At 39.4% G+C, this 24,986-nt stretch overlaps 1 protein-coding gene across 1 annotated transcript; it reads right to left on the bottom strand.

The window, feature by feature from the left end:
• Positions 1-3,689: 3,689 nt before the first annotated feature.
• LOC306734403 (apolipoprotein B-100-like) lies at positions 3,690-19,730 on the bottom strand (the record flags this gene model as incomplete). The annotated part of the gene is made up of 28 exons (XM_079215760.1): positions 3,690-3,698; positions 3,805-4,314; positions 4,402-4,588; positions 4,805-4,916; positions 5,065-11,070; positions 11,269-11,642; positions 11,731-11,840; positions 11,936-12,096; positions 12,370-12,542; positions 12,627-12,837; positions 12,951-13,081; positions 13,165-13,347; positions 14,532-14,737; positions 14,834-15,001; positions 15,092-15,295; positions 15,406-15,585; positions 15,678-15,873; positions 15,997-16,208; positions 16,297-16,443; positions 16,526-16,640; positions 16,746-17,190; positions 17,298-17,383; positions 17,496-17,620; positions 17,939-18,091; positions 18,227-18,374; positions 18,457-18,602; positions 18,718-18,830; positions 19,676-19,730. The coding sequence occupies 28 exons, from the start codon at positions 19,728-19,730 to the stop codon at positions 3,690-3,692; spliced, it is 10,866 nt and encodes a 3,621-aa protein (XP_079071886.1).
• Positions 19,731-24,986: the final 5,256 nt, after the last annotated feature.

Here is a 24,986-nt window from a genome sequence, read left to right as displayed (position 1 = left end):
ACACACACACACACACACACACACACACACACACAGAGCACAGAGCACAGCACACATTACGAATGAACAAAAGAAAAAGAGGTAACACATATAGCCTCTTATAGAGTGATTGCACCTGAGTAGGGTATTTCATTTTCTGGCCAAAGATAGTTGTTTTTCAGTTATTTCTTGCTGCTGTATGGTCAGGTAACTCTTCTGGTGGGGGTCTCTAACTTTATTGTTCAAGATAAATAAAGGAATAGGGATTTAAAATAATTTAGATAGCTTGATAATTTACAAGGCAAGGATGCTACTACCAACATGGCCATATCAATATATTCACAGACAGCTTGCTGCTCTGTTAACTTCTGTGTGTGTGTGTGTGTGTGTGTGTGTGCGTGTGCGTGTGTGCGTGTGTGTGTGTGTGTGTGTGTGTCTTGAAGGTCATTGGGCTTCTTGCAAGAACCACTAGTACCAACAGATTCCTTCTTAATCTTAAATGGCTTCTAAGGTTGATTAAGAGGAACCAATCAACTTTCTCCTTTCCATTCATTCCTTTTAGGTACCAAGCCTTTCCAGTGAGCCAGGTAAATGGATTTACATTATTATTAATGTTACTGTACTACTTAGACCTGTGATTTTCTTTGACATGTCTGAAATATGGCTGTGTCATTCATTAGGATTGCCCACGGGCCATTACACAACCACATTAAAACTGTAATCTCAAGAGCTCTGTCAGGGCAGTGTTGAACAACAGAACAAATATCTAATGCTGTGGCCTGTGTGCCTCTCACCTGCATTTTGAATATGAAGAGCTATTGTGACAGTGCTTAGATAGAGAGTTCGGAATCTGTTTTTTTCCCAGTGTTTGTGGCTGTTCCTCAAGGTTCTGAAAAGCATGACTTAACTATTATAGAAATGTATCTGATAATTAAAGTAGAGTCTGGTAAACATGTTGTTGAGTTATCTTATTGTTGCTCCCATCAGTTAATGTATAATTCTACGTGTGTGTGTGTGTGTGTGTGTGTGTGTGTGTGTGTGTGTGTGTGTGTGTGTGTGTGTGTCTGTTGGCAAACAGCAGGCTTTTGAAATTGCATAACTGACAATTAACCAATATTAAGTTGGCCCAGCTTTCAGTGCTGAGCTTCCAGAATGCATCATACATGTTGGGGCGGGCTTAGGTTTTAATTGATTTCATAACATTACATAAGAGCTGTCATGATATAGGCGTGTAACTTAAGCAATGCACATGTTTGGGGTTCACAAGTATTTCTGTCCAGAAAAATACATAACATTGTGTGCATAGACTGTTGTGGAAACTTTTTATAAGTACACTTTTGAATGTGACGCACTAAAATAACATCTGACTGACTGGTATCTCCTTGTATCTTCAGGAACTAGTTGATAACATGTTCTAATACTGTTTAGGAGACAAAGAGAGATCAAAGGTGTCAGTTTCTGACAATGTTCCTCAAAAGCTCAGTCAGGGGTTCAGTTGAAATTGTCTCTCCCTTTATGACTCATTTTATAAAAAAAATAAAATTGTATATATTAAAGCTGGAAGCTAAATGATATGCAGAACAAAATCTACTGACCATAAGACAGCCAAACACATTTATCACTGTGGCATAGTAATTTTTTCCAGCCACAACAAAGACAAAAGTACCCGTCTATTTTTTGGTACAGATTGATTCACCAACATGCAGATTCCCATTTAAGTTATACAATTTTAGTATTCAATGGTTTATAAAGAATATGTTATAGGGTCCCCCTTTGGTTGCTAATAGACATTGCATGTGTTGGCCTGTTCATGAATCTGATATAAAATGTAGTCTACAGAAAGCACATTTGTCAAATTTACAGTTTAAAGCGTTTGAACAACTACACAGTTGTTTTGAGTTTCAGGTTGTAGGTCTGAGAGAGCTCTGATGAGAATTTATGAGGTCACAAGTCTTACCAGTAAAAATTAGAAACTCTTTTTCTTTCCCACGTGCTGCCGCACGCACAAAAAGGAAGGCTTGCAACTGTAGCAATTAGAAACTTCATTCGAAAACCTCAATAGAAGCTTTGAACTTTGAGAGCTAGGACTGTGCACGACCAACTGTTTTTCATTGCACACACAGAACGGACAGCTAGCAGACCGTGAAGCAATATTTGCTGAAGTTGACAAAAAGTGTATTAGATTAGAATCACAGACTCCTCCTTAAAATATGCTTTTAGCCTGTGTGTTATCATATTTTTAAATTTTAAATGGCGGGTAAAAATAGATTGTGACGGAATCTTTACAACCCTTTCCGTCAAAATGACAAGCAAGGTGGAAGTCTAACACAACCACTGGATGCCATCATGTTTAGATTTTTGTATTAATATAAAGAGGTATTGGATAGACAAATCCTCATTTTATCTTCATAAATCAGCTGTTCTTCGTCCGTTGCAGGCTTACAAAGCAAGCAACAAGAATAAATAAAAACAAGGGAATCTGACTAAAGTTAATCTGGCACACCGTGTCACGCTGCACAGTGCTGCGTCATGGACATAATAAGTAAACGTTTGAATAGTTAAAACCTATGTATTTTTTTAGAACAAATATTTAAATGTCAGATTTAATCCAATTTTGACAGCCCAAGTGGCCGTGCAGATGTAACTTGATCAACTTTGCTCAACTGGATGCTGGGCTTTTCTTTGCACATCATAACAACTATGTCAGATTTCATGATATTCAGATATATTTTAACTGTATTTTTTTAATATACTATTAAATAGTATACTATTAAATAGTATAATACACTAGTATGTATAGTAATACTATATCCTGTTAGCAAAGTTGTTAAGTGTAGTTTTTCACCAATTCAATTGAATTGTATTGCAATTTTTCTTTGATAGAATGAAAAACAGCCAACATAGTGCAACCAGCTCCAAATATTCATATTGTAGTTTAAGTATGCATTGTGGTTTATAGGCATAATAAATCTATAATTAGTTGTTAATTTCCATGCAGAAGTAAGTAAGGTAGTGTCTTTAAACATTGGGAAAAAATGCTGCACAACAGGATTTAATAAACTACATTTATTTCACAGCACTATCCAACACAAAGATAGAAAAATGAGACATGCAACACACATAGCATACAGGTTGTTATATGCACCGTTGTTACATATAATGCCATTATTATATGTTTATCCATCCATCTATGTTTAAATGAAACTGAATGAGATAGTTTCCCTTCATATAGAATTTGTTTATCTATGTTTTAGTTTTTTTTAAATATTTTGAACACTTAGACATTTATGTTAAGATAATGCCGTAGCAATTCAAGGAGTAGCATTTCAATATTGTAGCTTATTGGTGAAGGTGGAATCAAAGATTAATCTCAATTTTTCTTCCATTAATTTTTATATAAGACATGTATTGAGCCTGCTTCAGATAGTCCGTAGCATTGTAGTAAAATTGATTCACTACAGATCTTAAAATATCTAGAATGTAATTAATGCTGCCATTTATAGAACTAGTGTCAAAAGATGTGTTCGCGTACTTGGTTATTGTTTTCATTAAGGTGATATGCATGTCATAGAACGCATTTATGTAGACAGCAATGGCCTCAAGTACATCAGACTTTAGGGCGTTGTCAACAAAGTCCTGAGCTTTGTCAACAAACAATTTTAAGGTGTCACCCAGTTTCTTCAGGAACATGTCTACACTCTCCAGGTGCTTCAGAAAATCTACAATAGGATTAGGCATAGTCTTTAACCAGTGCCTAATCTCATCAATTATTTTTGCTCCAGCCATGACGTCACCGATGGGCATTGTCACCTGAATTTTTCTGACCATGCCAAACATGGCAGTGAAAAAATGCTCTAAATTAACAGCCACCAGGTGAATTGTCTTTTCTAGCGCAGTTGTAATGCTCTTGGTCATCTTATTGACCACCTCAATGAGAGGGGTCATCTCCTCAGAGCCAGGCAGTTTGACTTGGGTCTCTCTCAGGACCTTGATGGCATCATCCAGGAAGACCTGAACAGTCTGCTGGTAGTGAGCAATAGTGTTCCTAAAGAGGATGGATACCTGGCTCAGATGTGGGGCATGGGTGTTTGCAATGTTGTGGACCTCCTCAGTATAGTAAATAATAAGATTCTTTAGCTGAGCAGCATGTTTGAACAGTTGGTATTTTGCAGCAAAGCTAGACAAAGAAGAAGTGATGGCAGGAAGTCTTCCCTGTAGTCCACTGATCATGATGTCAGGGACCTCCATGTTGATGACCATCTTCAGATTAATTTGATCAGCATCCTTGGCAGTAGCTCTGATGGTGAAGATATCAACATCCTTCCCAGGATCAGACTGTTAAACAGTAGAAACATAACATGAGATAAAACAACTTTTGATCATTGTAATTCTGCAAATATAATAGCAGTTTGAGCTTCTCACAGCATAACGTCCGTAAAGCCTGGCATTCATTTGAGATAGGGCCCTGCCATGTAGCTGAAGACCCAGAAAGCCACTAGATGGGATAGAAATTGTGGCACTGATTCCATCTTTGCGAACAGCATAACGTAAATTCATGTCAGTGAAGGCAGGGCTGATCATGTCCACAATCAGGGCGAGGCGAGAGTCACTGTAGAGACAGGCAGGAATGTGTCATAAACAAGGCGTGTGTCATAAACAAGGCCAACCAAGAAACAGAACAATTTACAGAACATAATTGCAAATAGCTTAGATCTTATGGTGTCTTTCCTTGGGTTACGTGTAAGACTGTGTGTGATCTGGAGTAATGAGGGAAATTACAACTTTAAATTCCAATCTTATCTCACACAGTGCTGATAACTGTTACCTCAATGTATGGGAAATAATGTGTTGAATGTCCATGGTCAGATCGGTGTGGGTGAAAACGGCCTTCCCAGTGAGGCTTATGTCAGCATTTTCAAAGTTTATAGAAATGGAAGCTGAGGAGGCACATACACTTTAGTTAATACAAACTTGTATTTGTGATGTTGGGCTATTTAAAATAAACTGAATTGAATTGATTTAAGTACAGTAAATTATGCTTTGCTTCAAATGTAACGGTAATATTATATACTAAAAATAACTTACAGTCCAGGTCATATTCCACGAAGACAATGGCAGAGGTTGCAGAGGACCTAAAGTTGACTTTGAAGACTGGAGCATCACCCTCTACTTCAGCTGCAACATTTGTAGTGTACAGTGGGCTGATAAACTTGCCAATTGTAGATATATTTTGCTTGGCAGCTGTCACTTCAACAATGGTCTTCTGAGAGATGGTGAGGTCACCCAGGCTGCTCTGCTGAGATATGTCAATCTCCATATCAGCAGTCAATGAAGACGTTGGTGCAAAGTCAATGGTTGCCTGGGCAATATGCTTCCCCATGGTGTTGAAACTGAACAGGTTTGCCTCATTGTTGCCAGTATATTTCAGCACTGCATACACACGGGTAAGGGAGGCTTCTACAGCAAGATTCTCATTTACATCCATGCCAATAAACTTGGTGGTGCCTTGGTTAAGCTTGGCATCAGCAATAACCTTGGAGGTGGAGCGTACTCCATCATTATTCAGATACAGATTAATGTCATTATCCAGGACTCCCAAAAGTAGATAGTCTTCAAGCATTGTGCCATCCATGTTGGCCTTTGTAGATGACTCCATGGAAACATACTCAAAGCTTCCCTCCAGCTTCAGACTGTGGTCTGCCTCTGCCTTTCCAACAGCATTGATCAAAGGGAGGTTAAAGTCTCCCTTTATCCTCAAGGTTGAAACAGCATTTGCTTTGGTTTTGGTGTCTGCAACTAAATTTTGGTTTGCCTCCAGGTTGAGTATAGGCAGGGCAATCTTTGCAACAGTAGCCACAGATAGAGCACTTTCAAAGGTCTCAGTACTCATACTGACGGTGCTGTCATGAGTGCCTTCAATATGAAGATTTTCAAGGGAAAGGGAATTGGCCAATTTGATTCCTCTCTTGGTGGTCAGACTGGTGGTACCATCAAATGTGGCTTTTAGTCCCTCAAACACAGAGGCTGTGGTAGCTCCCAGACGGAACACAAAGTCATTCTCAGCATAGAGTCCAGCATTGACATTTAGATTAATGACGGCAGACTTGAAGGACAGCTCAGTGATCAGGTTACCCACAGAAGGAGTCTGATTCAGACTCATCATATCAAGGGGGGCAGCCTGGCTTTTCTGGTAAACGATCTTGGCATCCACATTAACAGTCTGGTCAGTGGTAGTCAAAATGTGTTTCAGCCCGGTTTGGTCATACAAGTCAAGAACACTAATAGCTGGGATATGTACGTAAACAAATGGAATATATATCTCAGGAATGCTGATTGGCTTAGTCAGGAAATCAAGGTTTGCTTCCCCTTCGACAGCAGTAAGCATGACAGCCTCCCTCTCATTGTTGTTTACAGTGAAGTTCCAGAACATTTTGTACTGATTAAGACGGGCCAGAGCTACAGTATTCATATGTTGCATGTCAGGCCTAATTGTTGCGGAGTAATCATTCTGGAGATCAATTTTGGCAATAAGAGCATCATTAAAATGTACCTTAGTGTTTCCCTTGTTCTGAAGGCTGAAAACAACCTCTTTGGGACAAAGAGAAAAATCGATCACATTGTATAGGGCTCCATTAAAGAAACCTATTAAATCTGTGCTTTGGGTTGCCTTCAGTTCAAGCTTTGGGTCATGCAGATTGGCATAAACTGATCCCACTAAAAGGTTATTTTTGATTGATGGGCCTTCTGCTTCAGAGCGAACATCAAACTTGAAATATCTGAAGATGTCAAAGTCAGCACTCAGGGTCTGTCTCATCTTCAGAAGGATTGTATCTGTGTCACTAATGAAGATCAACTTGACAGTACTTGGATTGACAGTAACTTCCAAGTCACTCTTGTGTGTACTGTCATGAGAGTTAAATGTGGTAGTACCCTGATTTCCAACAGTTATTGTAAGAGAAGTACCTTCTTGGCGGGCCAGACTTTTTTGAGTTACAGATATCTCACCAGTGAGGCCTATGATGGGGAGGTTGAGCACATGTTTATAGGACGTGTCAATAGTGGCAGATAAACCACCCTTAGTAGCTAAGAAAACTTCGTTTAAAAGCTCAGCATTATATGATGCTGTGTTGGCCTTCACTATGGTCTTGGCTGAGGCCTGGGCTGAGAAGTCATTCAATGTCAGAGATGTATGGTGGTCCAACTCAAGAAAATTGTGAGTGAATTTAAAAGTCTCAGACGCAATCACACAATACTGCTTGGGAATAGCAATACGAGCAGTGGAATCCAGGTTGAAGTTAAGGACTTCAAAGCGGAGGGATGTCCCTTGGGAAGTCAGAAAAGCTGTCAGCTGAGGAGTCTCATCTACATCAAGAGAGTTCTGGACTTCAGCACCATTCCTAATAGTGTAGATTGGGGAGTTGACTTTTATCTCATAACTCAGTTTACCAAATCTTGGAATCCTGACCTCAATGGGAATGATTGGCAGCTGAAATGGTGGGAGTTGGAGAGTCTTTATAAGGTCCTCTGCTGGAACATGAGGAAGAGTGGGAAAGGAGAACTCGGGTACAGTAAGTTCAGGAAGTGAAAACTCAGGCAGGGCAGGAAGGTAGTTAATAGTCAGGTCTCCAAACGAAGCACCCATATCAAACATCTTCATTTCGAAGATGAAAAGGAAATCAATTAAGTCAATAATTATCTGCTTAATTTCATTAGTTGAGATAATGGTGGCTTGCACAGTGTGGAAGCCCAAGACAGTGAACTCAGGGATGTACAGCTGTGATGGGATTTCAAACTCGTGTAGCGTATCTATGCTGAATTTCACGGAAGGCACAACAAGATCGGTGAGAGGAATGGTGAAGGATGGCATGTTCAGCTCGGCTTTCATCAGTCCAGTAATGAGTCCCTCAATTATCTGCAATACCTCATGGATAATTTTTGTCTCAGGGGCCACCTTCTTAACCATACTGCTGAACATATCAGTGGCAATGGTTATTAACTCAGTGTAGCACTTCCTTGTTAACTGCAGATAAGAGGTAATTTCAGCATTAACATCCAGTTTTGCAATTTTTTGCTTTAGAATTTCAGCAAATGCGTTCATATTATTTAACACAACCTGGTCGAATATATCCTTCACTTCTGCAATTTGAATTTCTCTCACCTGTTCCAAAGAACCCCTGACAGAGGATACGACAACGTTGGCAAACATTCTTGTTGCATTAAGTTTCTGGGGGATTTCAAGAAACCTGATCAGGTCATTCACATGAGTAGTGTACTTTGTTATCATTTGATTGCTGTGATCAACAAAGTCTTTATAATCAAATGAATTCAATTTCTGCTCAATAATGCCAATATATAAATTCAACTGTGAAATAATATCCTTAACCTCAGTTGTTTTCAAATAGTGAAAAGCACCCTGGAAGACTCGCATGATTTTGGTAGGGATGTCTGCATCCATCACCATGTTTGCCACAGCCCTGATATTTTCTTCTATTCTAAACTGCTTGATGAGCTCCACAACCTTTTCCAAGACAACCTCAACCTTTTTGTCAATCTCAACCTTAGCAATCAACTCTCTTAACTTGGCATATAATGTGTTGATCTTACTTAGGATGTCAAGGTCCTGAAACATTTTCTTAATGTAATCTGTTATATCGCTGAAAATCTCTGTTGGAATCTGACTCACTAGTTTTTCAATACGAGTGTTCAAGTTGATGGATGAAATGAAGTTCTTCAGCTCAGCAACACATTTCTGCATGTCAAAGCTCTCAATCATTTGTTTAATATTGCCCATGATTTTCACTAGAGTGGCCTTGAAATCATACTTATAATCAATATCACGCAGGAATTCAATGCTGCTGCCACAGAGCTTGTTCAAGTGAATCTCATCGATAACCTCCCTCATGGTATCAATCACATATACAACCATTGCCTGGACGTCATACTCCACATTAATTGCATTTAGCTGTTGCTGGAGCTTCTGAATGAGGGTTTCAGGTAGGGTGCCACTAACAATAATCTCTCTCACCATACCAACAACATGTTGGAAGTAAACTGTGAGATCGGCCAACAGTTTCTCTACAATAATCTTCAGATTGCTCAAAGAGGCGTCCACATCCTCCATGGAGATTGCATAGTTTGGGGTAAAATCATTGAAGTACTGTTTCAGCTGAATGAGGTAGCCTTCTATATTCAATTGAGCAACATACTCACTTACATGTTGTGAAAGAGCCTCAAGTTTAGTCCTGATGTCTTCATTGTTGATGTTGTTTTGCAATGTCTCTGCAACATTTACAATAAGCATCTTGGTGCTTTCAAAGGAAGTAGAAATACTTTCAATAATAGGAAACTGAATAATGTGACTATCTGTGCTCTTGTCATACTTGAGGAAGCCAGAGATGGTAAATTCCTGCTTATCTGTGGAGACTGTGTTTAGGATGTTTGTGAGTATGGTACTAGAAACCTCAAATCCAGTTCTTTCAGCAGTGTTGTAAACACTCATATCCTGATTTAAAATGTGGTCATTCAATTTAGACTTCATTCTAAAACTGGTCTTCTGCTCTTGGAGTGACATAACAGTATCCATCTTGTTGTCAGTAATTGTCTCAAGGGCAAAACCGGTGTCTAGCTGCTGGTTTATTGATGCGCTGCATTCATGGGAGGTAGCAAAAGCCAGGGGTTGTGCTTTAAGGAGGAACTTGCCATAGAGCTGGGCACTGTGCTTTCCATACATGGTCATGTCTCCATCAGCATTGAAAATGGCATCAAGGTTGAAATCGAAAGGAACAATGCTGCAACGGATGGTGTGGTCGAAGCGCATTGGCTGTGAGTTGAAGCGGGCATCATTGGTGATCCTGGCAGCAAGACCAATAACTTCAAGCTCGGTGTTGTGGCTCATGTGCGTTCCCAAGACTTTTCCAGTGGTGCTGCACTTTGCGTTCGCTGTCATATCAGCATAATTTACCTGATAGGTGTGCTTGATCTCTTCCTCACCATAGATGGCTTTCAGGCTTCCAGTCAGATCCATCTTGTAAAGCTCTGCCTGCAGGTGAGCTTCATTAATGAAGTCAGCTGACAGAAGTTTTAGATTGTTTTTAACATTTGCAGCGGCAGTGTAGGGTTTCATGTCAACGGTGATATCATGAGTGTAAGTGACATACTCACTGGCATGGGCTTCAGCCTTTGAGTTGAAGTCAAGGCCAGAGAGAGTAATGGTCAGAGTGTTGGCATAATCAACCTTGATGTCAGACATTGCAGCCTTGTTGGTAATGGATAGAGTAGCCATTGAAGCATCTAGCGCAGCGTTGAAGGTGTTTTCTATAGACAGGGGACTCTGGAGGGTGGTTGTTCCACTTGTGGTCAAACCATCCCTGTTCATTTTCAGAGTAGCCTTATGAGTAGCCTCATTCTCAAGGAGCTTCATGGTTGCATCGCTGTTCACAGCCAGGCCATTGACATCAAGAGAGGCAGTCAGCAGAGAGTAAACACGGTTTTCAGAGTGATCTGCACTTGTCTCCATTCTCATGAGGACTTCACCAGCACCAACAGAGGATTCAGCCTGGTTACGTATCTTCATACCAAGAGCAAGGGCATTTGCATCACATTTCAGTGACAGCTTGCTGTCTTTAAAGGAAAGCTCAGCAACATGGGTCAAGGTGTCTTCAAAGGCATTGATGTTAGACACAACTGAGAATTCACCATTGGCAAGAGTTGCTGCAATTTTGTTCTGGGCCTTACCAATTGTGGAGTCAAACTCAACAGTAGAATCAATATTTGCTTCTGGCCTGAATGGGAAGATGGTGAATGACTGGGTTGAAATGGTCTTGCCATACATGGGTCCAGCCGTGAATGTTCCCTCAACGTTGCTATCAGCAGAAATTTCTTCAGTGTTGAATCCAGTCATGGCATTGTGCTTGAGTATAATACTAAGACCCAATGGGCTTGTGGCTTCAATCCTGCCGTTTGATTTCAAATTGATTTTGTCTGTGATGGTTAGGTCCTCAACAATACTAATCATGGCTTCAAGGAATTTATGTTCCAAAGAGCTTTTCAATTCAGCCTTGATGGAATCAGTGGTGGCCAACATTCCAAAGCCTACATAAAGCACAAATAAAGAACAGATGATTTATAGCTTGATAACATATACATTGTTCACTGTAATACTGTATCCAAAAGTAAGTGTAATTTGTTCACATCAGTATGACTTGAAAACTGTAACTGAAAACCTTTTTAACTGTGTGTTAATCCATTTATCAAATTCTGGTTTTATGAATGATATTTACGATGAAATACCTTTCATCTTTATTGAGAGGATGTCAATTGGTGAGGTTCCTTTTACTTCAAACTCAGCTGAGTAGCTTGGTGTTCCCACAACATCTTTCCCAGCAGCCATTGAGGCCTCCATGTCATATAGGTTGCTCTTCATCAGAGTTGATACCTCAGCTTTTCCAAAAAGAGGAATGGACAAAGTAAAGCTCTCGGGGACAACAAGCTCTGGGATTGGAATTTCCATGGAGACAATCTCTAGTCCAAACTGAGGTAGAGACACGGTGGGTGTGGTCAAAGCTGGTGGGAAGTGAAGCTCTTGTGTTGACTTTCCTCCAAGAAGTAGAGGGATAGCAATGGTGAAATGCTCATTGTTGAAATGGTACACAGCCTTTGCCTCACTGTTATGAAGACAAAAGTAAAATGAATACATATCTGGATAAAATGCAAGTGTCTTCAAACATTAACCTCAGAGTTTTTCTTGCTTACGTATTCAGGAACAGTGTCTCTGGCAGGGAAATCTCTGGCATATCAGGTACTCTGAAGTTCTGAATGTAAGGGATATCAGTGCCATACTTTTCCATGTAGTTGTTTGCTGCCTAAGAAAACAATATCCAGTATTTTATTAATTTTCAACATTGAAAATAAGAACAGAACAGAAACTGTGAATATTCTTAAAATCAAAGAGTCATACCTCCACAAACTTCTTGAAGATGTGACGGACTTTCATGTCAGTCTGCCCCACATGCGTGTCAAGAAGTTGGTTGCCATACTTCTCAACCACATCAGCATTTGGCAAGCTGGTGGTGTGAGTGTTCACATCAGACTTGAACTCAATCTCAAATTTGCTGGCATCTGCAACGATAGAAAACAATTAATGGAATCCCTAAACATGAGGTAATATTCCTCTAATACCCAGGTTACACTTCTGGGAATACAATTACTGTGGCATTTTCTCTTAGACAAAAGACACCCATATCAGGGTCCAAAATGTTAACCATAATTCGTAATGATGTATGATGTAGCTCCAGTTAGGATGCAACCTAGGTTTAAATGTATTTGTCAAAAAAGGACGCCACTATTAAATACATTTGCATGTAATATTCTGGAAAATAACTGCAAAATTACCATATTTCATTGCAATTTTCTGCTCAGAGTTTGCAGCCATGATCTTGATTTCACTCTTAAGTTCCAATTCTAATTCCTCAACACGCTTCATGTTGGCTGTGATGGTGGCATCAGCATTTATTGAGGGGACAAGAAGTTGTACTTGCAGCATACCCTCCTTCATGGCCTTCAGACTGAAAAATGTGCCAGTAAGTTAGCATACAAGTAATTGTGAGGGTGTCATTAATGTTAACGAGGATTGATGGTTGATTTCTTACTTGGCACGGCCAACCAGAGAGAGCTGAGGGATGTTCTTGTTTATGAAGTCAAGAGAGATAGAGTGAGTTCCTTTGCCCTTGGTGTTTCCATCAACAACACCCAGCCTGAGTCCAGCCTCCACATCGTAGTCAGGGACTTGGATGTCAGCTGTGATGACATTCTTTCTTCTGTTATATTTCATGACTGCTCTGGCTTCAGTGGACTCTGAACCTGTTGTTGACCAACAAATATATTCATATTACATGACTACATAAACTTGTTTTGCCACTTGAGCGACTAAGAAGACAGAAAGGGGTTATCATATTGTACATATTATACTTTACCTTCAGCCCTTAGAACAAACTTCACAGAGTCAACCTTCTGCCGGCCCTCTTCTCCCTCTCTAAGGAGCTCGTAGGCAACAGTGGCGGTGTACTCAATGACTTCACCATTGGGGTGGAGTTCTACAGCAAATCTATGTAGATAATTCAGATATTTAGCCAATATTGATAAGTGATACATTTTTCAAAGAAAATGATGTGCTGGTGGTTTGCTCACTTGCTGTCTCCATTGAGGGGAAAGTAGGGGGCTGTCTCTTGGGAGAAAGCATCAGTGTACTGCAGAGCAGTGCAGTATTTCATTCCAGCGAAGAAAGGAGTGCACTCTTGAACATCAACCTTGTCCATCACCATCGGGGGGATGGTCTTCACCTCTGATCCAGTCACTGCCACTAGGGTGTTTCTAAATGTTAAATGTATAAAGGTCAGAATGCATCTTTAGCTGTTTTAATCTAAATGTAGAAACGTTGAAATTGTTGCAATCCAAGATATAAGATCCCCTAAATCATTTGTATGAGACCTAATTAGCGGGGGAAAAAGAGTTTGCACTTAACCTTTTAAAAAACCAAGGTATTTTTTAGGATTCTGCTCGAAATAACATACCCAAACTAAAAAGGGTGTATGTCTGCAACCACAAGTGCTATTTGAGGAATGTTGGTGTTATAATAAAGGCAATCCATGTGAGCTTTTATTCAGATGTGTAAATATTCGTATATATGTTACTGTTTAAGAGTAAATAAAGACTGAAATACAGCAAAAATAGAAGTTTCAGCTCCGCCTATAAAAAAAGCACTTTCAGGATGATTATCTCTTTGAAATGATGCAGCAGTAAGGTTTAGAGGTCTCTCCCAAATCATAGCTCAATATGTGAACAGTCTCTCTGCAAAGTTAGACTTTGAAAAAGTGAAGCAGAACAAAGTTAGAGAGGGTTTAGTACAGAGAGAATTCTCCAAAATTTGTGCCATTTGAATTTTCTCATGTACCAAACCTTATATTTCACTCGTATATTACTTATGGTGTTCAATACACTTATATCAGTGTGGATTTACCGGGGAAAATGCGTTTTTCTTCTTCTAATCAACAAAGGTAGGCAGTATTTGCTGACTGTAAAGTGATGAAGCGATTCATGTTGCTGTGTTCTTTGGTTCATATCTCGGTGATGCTTTGGAGCAGAGAGATTTGGTGAATAGATTTGGAATCTGTGTGGAATTGTCTTGCTTTTTTTCTGATGGCAGCGAGCTACGGGTTGCTAGTTCCGGAAACATACCGAGTGGGCTGACTCGTGACAAAATTATGATTATGAAATTTTAATAATTATTTTAGTTGGTGTTTGAGTTGTGTTGAAATGGCTGAGTAATTATTGTAGCCCAGGTTCTCTTGTTTAATTTGATGTGTAACATCAATATATTTGCTCATGATTATTGTAATGTTTTACACAGTTTAACTATCATGTGTAAATGTCACCCTATATAGGGGCCCAACATGGCTGTATTCAACCTGGTTAAATAACATTATTACTGCAGTTGCATTGCAACCAGAGGTGTAAAACATTTTCTGCCTGCTGCGCTTTCCAAAAGTTCTACTTACGTCATTTGGATGAGCTTGATTGGACTTGTTGGAGCAGGGATGGTCAGCTTGACACTGGCAGGTCCCATGGAGATCTGGGCCTTAAGCCCACTTTCATGGAAAAAGTTGCTGTGCATCTCTAATCCAGAGTTGACATATTCAGGGATGTAGGAGCCAATGTGAGATACAATCTCAATGCCGGCAGAGGGCATGAAGGTCACTTCACTCTGTGTGGACACATAGGAGAAACGTAAAGGGTTTTGTTGATGCTATTTATTGTGAAAAGATATTGCTGGAATTTAAACACATTTATGAATAATTACCATGTCACGAGCAACCTGAAGTCCACCCTTGATACCAGGGATGAAAGTACCAGACATTGTAATTTTCAGAGGCACACCAGTGACAGTAGGCAGGAAGAATTCATTGTCCATGAAGATGTAGTGGGCAAAGATTGTGTTGTCAGCCTTGGTCATCAGTGCCATCATGATCTGTGGCAAATGAAGATACACATGGGACATTAAAATCACAGACAAGGGAATACTAAATGAAATAATTTGCTCTTAAAAAAAGGTCCTTACATCAGTTGGGAACATCTTGAACATGCTGTCAATCATCATGGCAGCAGAGTAGGCCATCTCCTCCATTTCGTTGGTCCTTAGATATCCCAGCTCATTTCCCAAAAGTCTAAGATAAACCATTGCCTCAGGAGACTGTGCTGTCTTCAATTCCCTCACGAGTTTGTTGAGGTTGCGTCCGATCTCCCTCATCAGGTTCTGGGAGGCCTAAACATGGATGTTCACACTTTCTTAGAATATTTTTCCCTTACAGAAAAATGTATCATCATGATTACAGTTGTTTTAGTCATGTGTACAAAACAGATTGTTCTGAGTACCTGTCTCTTCATCCTGTCCTTCTTCAGAGAAGGGAGCATGTTCTGTAGAATCTCATTGATTCTGAATGGCATGTTTTCAGAAACAAAGTACATTGTCTTCAGGGTAGTGTCGGGGAAGAAGCCATTCTTTCCAAACAGGGCATCAATGGTTGGCTCAAATCCTTTCCCCTCCAAACCAATCTGTAAAAGTAATACATTTTTCAGTGTCACAAATCAGCCAACTGAATACATTTCAATGCAAAATTTGGATTAAAACCGCTCAAAATGTTTACCTCAATCATGTCGATGTCATAGCCAAATGCCTTCAGAGTCATTTCAAGCATGACCTCCTTGGGCAGATAACTAGTACTCTCAAAGAACATGTTGCCTTCCACAGATCCGATCTTGTAGTTGCAAGAGAACTTGCTGGGGTCCATTGTGGGCCCAACCTCATTACCCTGCAGGGCATCTTGAATCTTCTCTCTCAGTCTGTTGGAAAGAATACAATATTACTGTTAAAGGTCTGATGGTGATCAAATCAGAACTCATACTCGCCATGTTGTAAAACAACTCAAGAAATATCAATTTAATCTTAAACTTCTTTTCACTTACTCTTGCGTCTCTGGCTCAGTTGAGGACAAAATGTTGGTAAGGTGGGAGATCACAAAGCTCTTGACTTGTTGATCCTGCTCATTGGGTATGGCATCAACCAGCTGGGCCAGTTCAGTGGTCTGGGGGTTCTTCATAAGTACCAGATATGCAGCAATACGCTTTTGCATGGGGCTGGTGCTGTCCATAAGCACCTGCATGAGAACCTCTCTGCCCTGTGACCGATGGACATGAATACAATTAATATCCACTATAAATTATGATTCCAATAGTCTTTCAAATCTTTGAAATAGTTTAACTTGCCTCTTCGGGGACGGGAGTCAGCCTGAACACTTGGATGGCAGCCTGCTGCACAGCTAGGGAAGCATCAGGTTGGTTCACACACTGGATCACAGCAGATCTGAGTGCGGGACCAGCAGCTACCAGAGCTGGAGCCATGTTTCCAATAACCTGGAATCAAAGGACACATTGATATTGGGCTCCTTGGTGTTGGCAGTCATTTCTATTTGGGCTAATAAGGAAGGTTACCCACTCTCAATGTCAAGAAAGTGGTGTCCTTATCACCAGAACAGTCACCCAACTGGGCAGTCATGGTCTCAGCAACAGAGTAAATCTCGGGGATCAGCTTTCCCTCAGCTTTGTAAAACCTGTTGGAAAAAAAAGACACTTAGAACCAAAAGCCTATGTACCTTTTTACATCAAAAGGGGAAAGGTTCGTTATTTAATTTAGACGCGTGATTAATTTCACTAACCTTTTGACGACATTGCTCAGGGCATACATGATGGGTTTGCTGGTCTTGTGTTTGGCCATTTCGAATATGTCATTGATCAGGAGGGCAGAGGGATTGGACACGAGTCCCATCGCGAAAACACCGGCATCTACCTCGAGTGAGGAGCTGTCGAAAGTTCTGAGGATCTGCATGATGGCGCTGCTACACTCAGGAGTTCCACACTGGGCCAGAACCTGGTAGGTCAGGACACGGGACACAGCAAGAGCCTCAGGAATGCAGGGGCTCAGGGTCTCGGTCTTCATTCCACGGACCATGGTGACAAGCTTGTGGAAGAGGGGGGCCCTCCTCTCACCCTCAGTCTCGGGCAGAGAGTCCAGTTCTCTTAGGAGGTTGAGAGCTGCATCTTTATCCTGAATAACACTCTTGTCCTCAACAGTGTCCATGTGAAGACCCTTGACAATGTCACCTTTGATACAAAAGTGTGTTGCATTGAGTTATTCATATCTTAAATTCTATTTTTCTTAATTTCCCCTAAAAATATAATAATAAAAACAGGTATGAAGAGAAGCTTACTACGGTCAAATTCTCGGTCGTTGTGAGCGGAAACCTCAACCAGAGTCAGTTCTTGCTTTCCAACATTGGTAACTCCATATTCTCCCCTATGGAGACAACACAAAGTTGAAAAGTATCGTAGAGTCTTTGAACCAGACGTATCAGATTGTCCATGTCCATATTTACACAGTAAAGAGTCCCGTGTGAGGTTGGACTTACTTGTGAGAATATGGAATGATGATGTGGTTCTCTGTGCAGGACCCTGAGGACATGTGTTTTTTCTCATTGTCAAACTTGTAGTTGCAGGTCTGAGTGCTTCTGACCATCTGGGCAAGAGGGTAGTGCTGATAGACAAATAATTAAGTTTATCTGCAAGATTTTTATTTTATGATTTGAACAATGTTGTCGATGCTATGTGTACTAATATTAACACATTTGATTAATTAAGTGCTTTTCTGAATACAGTGTCCTTTAGACAGAATTATTTCAGAAATGTGATTTGTGTTTGATAGATAGATGGATAGATGGATAGATAGATAGATAGATAGATAGATAGATAGATGAAGTTGAAAACATCGTGTCAGCAGTGTTGCTTAATCGAAACAATGTAATTTGTCAGCATTTCAAACCCGACCAACCCATGTGTTGCTTTGATATCTTACCATGCCAGAGATAAGCGCCATGGGGCTGGTGTGAACTCTCATGGGGCTAAACTTGTCACATTTGGACAGGTCCCTGTTGAGGCTGATGTCAGTTGCAATGTCCTCTCTAGCGTTGATGGAATAACGGGTCTTGCAATTTCCATGAATAGTGGGCTGAACATTTTTTTAACAAAGATATCCATATAATTGAGTTGACATCACATTATTTTTATTCTGTTGTAGGAAAGAGTTCTCACATGAGTATGTGAACAGTGTTACATTTTTAGCATGCAGTAGTAGGAGACTTACCATATTCTTATTCTTATCTTCTTCCAGCAGAGGCACAGCCAGGGCAGAGATGATACCCCTCTTGATGTTCAGGATTGTGGTTGTCTCACCGTCTTCGGGGTACAGCTTCATGTCGTACACGCCCTCAACCACAACCTTTAGAGGAAACCTGCAGAAAATGTGTTTCATTTCATAATGTGAGTTCATGCAACTGGATGTCTTGGATTAGGAACATTGTTGCTATAAAGTACCTTTCCATTTCAGCAGCAAAGGCATCAGAGTTGGCTCCAGGGCCGAACACAGGGTTTCCCTCTGCGTCCATGTCAACCACCTCACTCAGGCTACAGCCAGTGGTGCGAATGATGAAACTACAAGTCTGAGGTACTTCAATTTCAACCTGTTTTAAAATATTTTTTTAGCTGCTAGATTTTCAATTTAAAATGATAATGATGTACATTAAATTGATTTAATAGAACATATAATTATTTAATATAGCCATTACAGTGACATACCTTGCAAAAGGCCTTCGGTCCATTCTTCAGATTTGAAGCGCCTTTGATAGCGTTCAAGGACTCAGCATTGTACAGGTATTCATACTTGTGGTAGGGTTTGTACCTCTGGTTTACTGGTATAGAAGATAAGGATTTGAGTAAGTACAACGGTTTCACCTCAATAATTAAACCATAATTTTAAAAGTCCTGCATGGATAAAACATCATATAGTGTTTTAATACAGAAATGTTAGGAAAGAAAATGCAATAGACCATTCACAGTTGTCAATGTAAACATTCCAAATGCACCCTTAATTATGCAATTGCAATTCAAACTTCTCAGATCAATGTTGGCTGATGGACATCCCTAAAAGATACTGACACAAATTATTGTGAAAAATACTTATTGAAAGCTGTTTTGTTGATTTGCTTCTTCACAAAATTCACTGAATCGAAATTCCTCCTGATAAGCAGTGATGCAGTATATACTGTATGTCAAAGGCTTTTATTGTGAAAGTTTAAACATAACGATTAAAGTGGTATGTGCTGCCGTTGTGAATGTTCTGACAATAAGTGTATTTTCTCAAATTATTAAATACAGAGTACTTAGTGTCCGTTTGCGTGGTGATGTGCTGCTCAGCACAAATGTAGGTGTGAGCTAGTGTCAAAGTTCAATTTGCATATCATCTCATAATATATAGTCCTAGTTGTAGATTACTTGAACAGATGCAATGTAATTATGTAATTAACATTGACATTATCTTCAGGTTGTGTAATTAACTTGTGAAAGTACTGTAACTTACTCAGGCAAGTCCCCTGCTCTTCTTGGGAATCTGTAAAGACAATTATAGGAACATTAGAACGTTTCCTAATGCAAGAAAGATATTTAACTTTTAAAAGAGTTTTCACTTTGTACAATTGTGATCCATTTATTGCACCACCATTCTAAAGCATTATGCCAATTAAAAAAAGATACTTACAAGCCAATGTAAGTGTGGTTAGCAAGAGGGAAAGACAGAGCTTTGCGTACCCCATCGTGGGCTCTCCTTTGGACTCTTTTGGTGGGAACTCAGACGAACCTCCTCATTGGCCTTTTATACCAGAGTTGCTCTGATGGGGGTTGGTGGGGATTTACATACATTACTGTAATGTCCCAGCTCCAAAGTCCACTCTGTACGTGTAGAGGGACAAAGGCAAATTGTTTCATAAGTCTTGCTCTCCTTACCGTTTTCAGTGACAGGTCTAACTATTTATAATAACTACTCATTGTGAAAAGCAACAATATCAAATCGCAACATGACACCAATAATATCTTGTATTTTCCTTCTTAGGTGAAACATTAATACATAGTTGTGACTTTATTAATACTCAATATTAAATGCTAAAGAGACACCTTTGTAAAGGTTTATATCAAATCTTCATCAGCACATTTCAATCGACTACAAGTTCATATTTTGCATGAAAGACATTTAAGTCTCATCATGTTATGGCTTTAATAAATACTTTGTTAAGCAGATTTAAAACTTTAATCTTTATGATCAACAGACAATATCAAAGATTTAAAACATTCGCTTTATAGTTTAAAAAACATTTGTATCATAATCAGTTACAAAGCTTATTCATAAGCATAATCCAGAAACTGTAGAGTTATGCCCCTTGGCCACTGATAAGGAGCTGTAACACAGAACTTGAACAAGTTGTTCTCGAGCATCTTGTGAAAGCAGCAGTGGACTACAGTCTCTGTCCACTGTGTTGGCATTATGTGGCACACAGTGAAATAGGTTTCACATTCTCTGAACTGGTTATCTCTTTTGGATAAAAATAATAATGGAGGGTGTGGCTTTGAGTGACAGATGGATGGTATCTCAGTCCACTCGCAGCTATCACTTCTCTGATGCTTTGTTCAGCTTTTTTGTCCTTGTTATTAGCTGGTGTGTCCATTTTTGCATACTTATATTAAATAAAAATATATAAATGTGCTAAAACCATATGCAACACAGATTTTAAAGTTTATGTAAAATGCAGCATGGTTTACATTCATGTTTACTAGTTTGCAGTCATGTTCTTTGCCGTTGCAGGTGTATCGCTGCATATCTTGGTGTGTTACTGCCACCTATAGATCAGTAGACTAGGGTGACACAGTTGGTAGGACTTTTGCGTTATCTGTGCCCTATATGAGGTAATTCATTAAAAAATACTTTGAGCCACGATCCATTTCAGAGTGTGAACAACTACTTTCCCCACCGCAGCCCATAATATGAGCTGACTATGGTAACACTCATCCCAATATCGGACTGAGGTTACTGATCCATGTAAATATGAAATAATGGTGGAGCATGTCCCCCTGGCATGTGTAGCTAGTGGATATCTGGGCCAAGACTGTTTCACAAGTAGCCAAGCTCATTTTAAACCAAAAAAAGCAAAATCATCGTCATAAAATAGCATGTGGGTTTTGAGATTGCAATATGAATGCAGAATCAATTTAAAGAGATTAGTGTGGACCTTGACACAGTGTAACTAAAATTAACCTTACTTCAACACAGCTTTAGTATCACAAAAACTAGTTCAAGCGTATCATTGTTGACTTTGCACCCTAACTTAAGAGAGAATTCACGTATAGCTGGTTCAAAAGGCTGCAAAACAGGAAACAAACATGATAAACAACACATAACTATCATTTATACTATCCCAGCAAAGTTCTCCCAGCTTTCAACCGCTCCAACACAGACGGTTTTGTCTTCCACTTTCAGGGGCTCTTCTGAACACTCAGCTAGTACTTGTGTTTATTAACTGACAACATCAGATTTTTTATTATTTATCAGAACTCAGCTTCTCTCAACTGACTCACATGAAATACTGTGCAATACCATAATCCTGAATATTCCATAATAACCCTTCATTAACCACTCATTTGTATACTTCCTGTACCTCAGATTTGATACTGTACATGCATATCTATATGCAACCCCACCTAGATGTAGCCATGCTGTTAACCTGATACTGGAATTGTGTATAGAGTATATATTATGGATTCCCACATGGTTGTTATCTTTGACCTTTTTGATATTTGCACTCTTTGTATTGCCTCTGTTGCACGCAATTTCTCCTCAGTATGAATAAGGGTTTATTTGATCTTATCTTTCATCACTAAGGGCAAAAAAAGTGCTGGTCAAAATCCATTTAAAGGGGTAAAGACTTTATTGTTAGACCAACACGTTCTGACCTGGTGGTGGTGGCTGATGAGGCTGATAGAATGATTAGTTGATGGATCTGATGAATGTTGGACAGAGATGGGGAGGTGGAGGGGTGTGTAACAGCAACATGAATGAACTGAAGGTAGAGAGACAGTCATATTTAGACAACAGCAAGATGATAGGCTAAAGATGTAATTGTTTCTTTGTGATAGAGGAGACAAGCTGATTTAAACAGCTGATGTCACAATTGACACCCAGAACAATGACAGCAAGTAAACAATGAGTGAGCATGCGTGAGAAGTGATTGGCAAATGTATGAGAAAGAAATGATGGGCCTAAGCATGCAAGAGTATAGTCTTCCACCTAAACTTACGCTACAGCTTAATGTTTTACTAAACTTGAGTTAAATCTTTAAGTTGAAGTAAAAGACAAAGCAGACAGGAGGAATGACTCAAACTGACGGATGTCTGTATTCTTCATTTTACATTTGTTTCTAGTGAGATATTAATGACTTTATACGCTGAATTTGCTGTTGTAAACATAACTGTCGCTTGGAAAAGGGGGGCTGAGCTGAAAGCTTTTTAATTGGTTGCAACCTGCCATAAACCACGAGATTCCACGAAAACGTTCACACTGTCCCTTTAAGCAGATATGATCAAACTCTTGCAATAAACAGCATAAATGTAAAATATCAGCGCAACAGGAGAAAATAACTATCACAATTGCATTCAGGCTCTTCTTCAATGTCAATTAATTGACAATTGCACTGAATCCATGAGACCACTATCAGGAGTGTCGAAGTTGATCACGTGCTGACATGCAGGGACATGTCCCGCTTATTGAGTCCAAGTGGATAGCATGTGGAGACTTGGTAGCAGCAGCAGCTGTGCAAACCGTTCGTCATAAGAGGCAGCAAGTCGTCAGATCAATAAGGGCCAAACTCTTACTGGAGCAAACCCCAGCAGGACAATGGTGGAGCTTACTGATGTTTCCAGAAGCATTTATTCATGTTCAACCGTCATCCTTATTTTGAACATGAATTTTCTTTCCTCTCCTTCACAACCACTCTTCACACAACACTGTAAGAGCTACAGAACAGATATAAATCATGAATGAGCTCTCACACGCATAAACATTATGCAAATGTTTCTTCACATATTGAGTCAGTGGTAATTAGCATTCCCATGTAAACTGACCGCATGCAAAACTGCAACAAACACACCCTCACCATTGCCTTCATTGTGTGCCACAGACATCGAAGACTGACCTCTAGTGGACCCTAAGTAAAGTGCATGAAGACCTTCCATGCACAGAAAAGGGAACCGACAGCTGTTTGCCTTGAAGTGCAGTCTTGTTTCACTGTAGTATTTGGACTTGAGGATTACACATGTTCCCTTTTCACTTGCTATCGACTTATCCACAACTTTTTCCGGAGTGACAGAGTGAAAATGGTGATGATGACGAGGTTTGAGTGGCTGTGAGTGATTTCTGAAGCACTGACACAAAATACAATGTGCAATTGCTTTGGTATTCAGTCCATGAGAGTTGTGCCATTTGATTATTTTCACAGTTTAAACTGAAATGTAGAACAATTTGTGATGAGCTTGAAGGTTCAGAATGCTGTTTTATAAAATCAACCTAATGTTTGGTGCACAAACATTCATTCTATATAATCTTAATTACAGAAATAATGAACACTTTTAATACATGCAGTTTAAAAGAAGTCAAGTGGACGTTACATAAGTTAGAAACAGTAATGACAGACTTTAGTCAAAGTTATTGCATTTCTGCTCTAAAACGGAAGAAAGATTACAAATGCGGACACGTCATAGTTCAGGTAAAGAATAAGGTCAATAGCGCTGTGTAATTATAGTTATAAGCATACATATTCATAATGTCTGATAACAGTCAGAATACATGATGGTTAGGTATCATATTACTTCCTAATTGCTGGTTACCCACTGAATTTGATCTTTAATACATAAAATATATGATCTCTTTGGGATTTGTTATAATAACTGTTCAAATGGATTATTATGTGATTATAATAATATAATGTATTACAACTATTGGGATTCATAATGCACTATTATCCTTTCATAACTTGATTGACACAACATTATAATGTGTTATGATTATAGATATAATAATGAATATTCATGATTTATTATAACTATCATGATACAGTGCCATATGCACATTATAACATGTATTATTATAGATCTAGGCATCATAGAAAGTGTTACTGTCTCCAGACACAAGTTCAGAACATACTGTATGTGCGTGTTGTTCAGCTATCAGCTCTTGTCTTAGTGAGGCAACAAGAGGTGCTGCAAAGTATGAACAGATGGTGTCACGAATAGGCGGACCGGGTCCGGACCGAGACGGCGTTGTATCTGGACCCTGGAACTGCAACCGATAGGTAATTGAGAATTATTACATTTCGATGGAGCGCTTCTATTTTAACCGGCACAGCTTTTCCAGCCTTTACGACACTCATTCAGTGGTCCAGGAAACACAATAACATGCGTTGTAAATTACATCACGTGATGATATACAGCAATCAAATATGTGTATTATGATGATTGACGGGAGAAACTGGAGGAGAGGCTGAACAGTAGGAATAGTATGTAAGTCAGAGAAGTTATTTCACATGGCGTTCTCCAAAAAGAGAAATGTGGACAGCAAAACCAGAGCCTTTAACCAAGAATGGACACAATCTTATCGGTTAATAAGTTAAGGGCAGTTCAAAACCATTATGTCTCATATGTTCAGAGACCATGACGATTATTAAAAACAGTAATGTGAAACACCACTACAAGAAAAACCTTTTTTTTTTAGCCAACGTACAATACTCAAATCTGAAACTAAGGCAGCGAATCATAAACGATACAAGAGCCCAATACGATCAGAATCCTAACATATTCATTCACTGTCAAACAATAATGTTAACAGAGAGGAGAATAGAGCTGATACAAGTGGTTTTATTAACCACAGATAATGTACTTGCACACACATTTTTTCTTTTTAGACGAAGATAATAATATAATATCTTGGCTTTTTTAGGTGACATTACTTAACATCTGAATTCACTGAA

The sequence above is a fragment of the Taurulus bubalis genome (genome assembly GCF_910589615.1).
Source record: "Taurulus bubalis genome assembly, chromosome: 3".
NCBI classification, from domain to species: Eukaryota; Metazoa; Chordata; class Actinopteri; order Perciformes; family Cottidae; genus Taurulus; species Taurulus bubalis.
The sequence above is the reverse complement of the archived record's forward strand: the minus strand, read 5'-3'. Positions and strand labels throughout refer to the sequence as shown.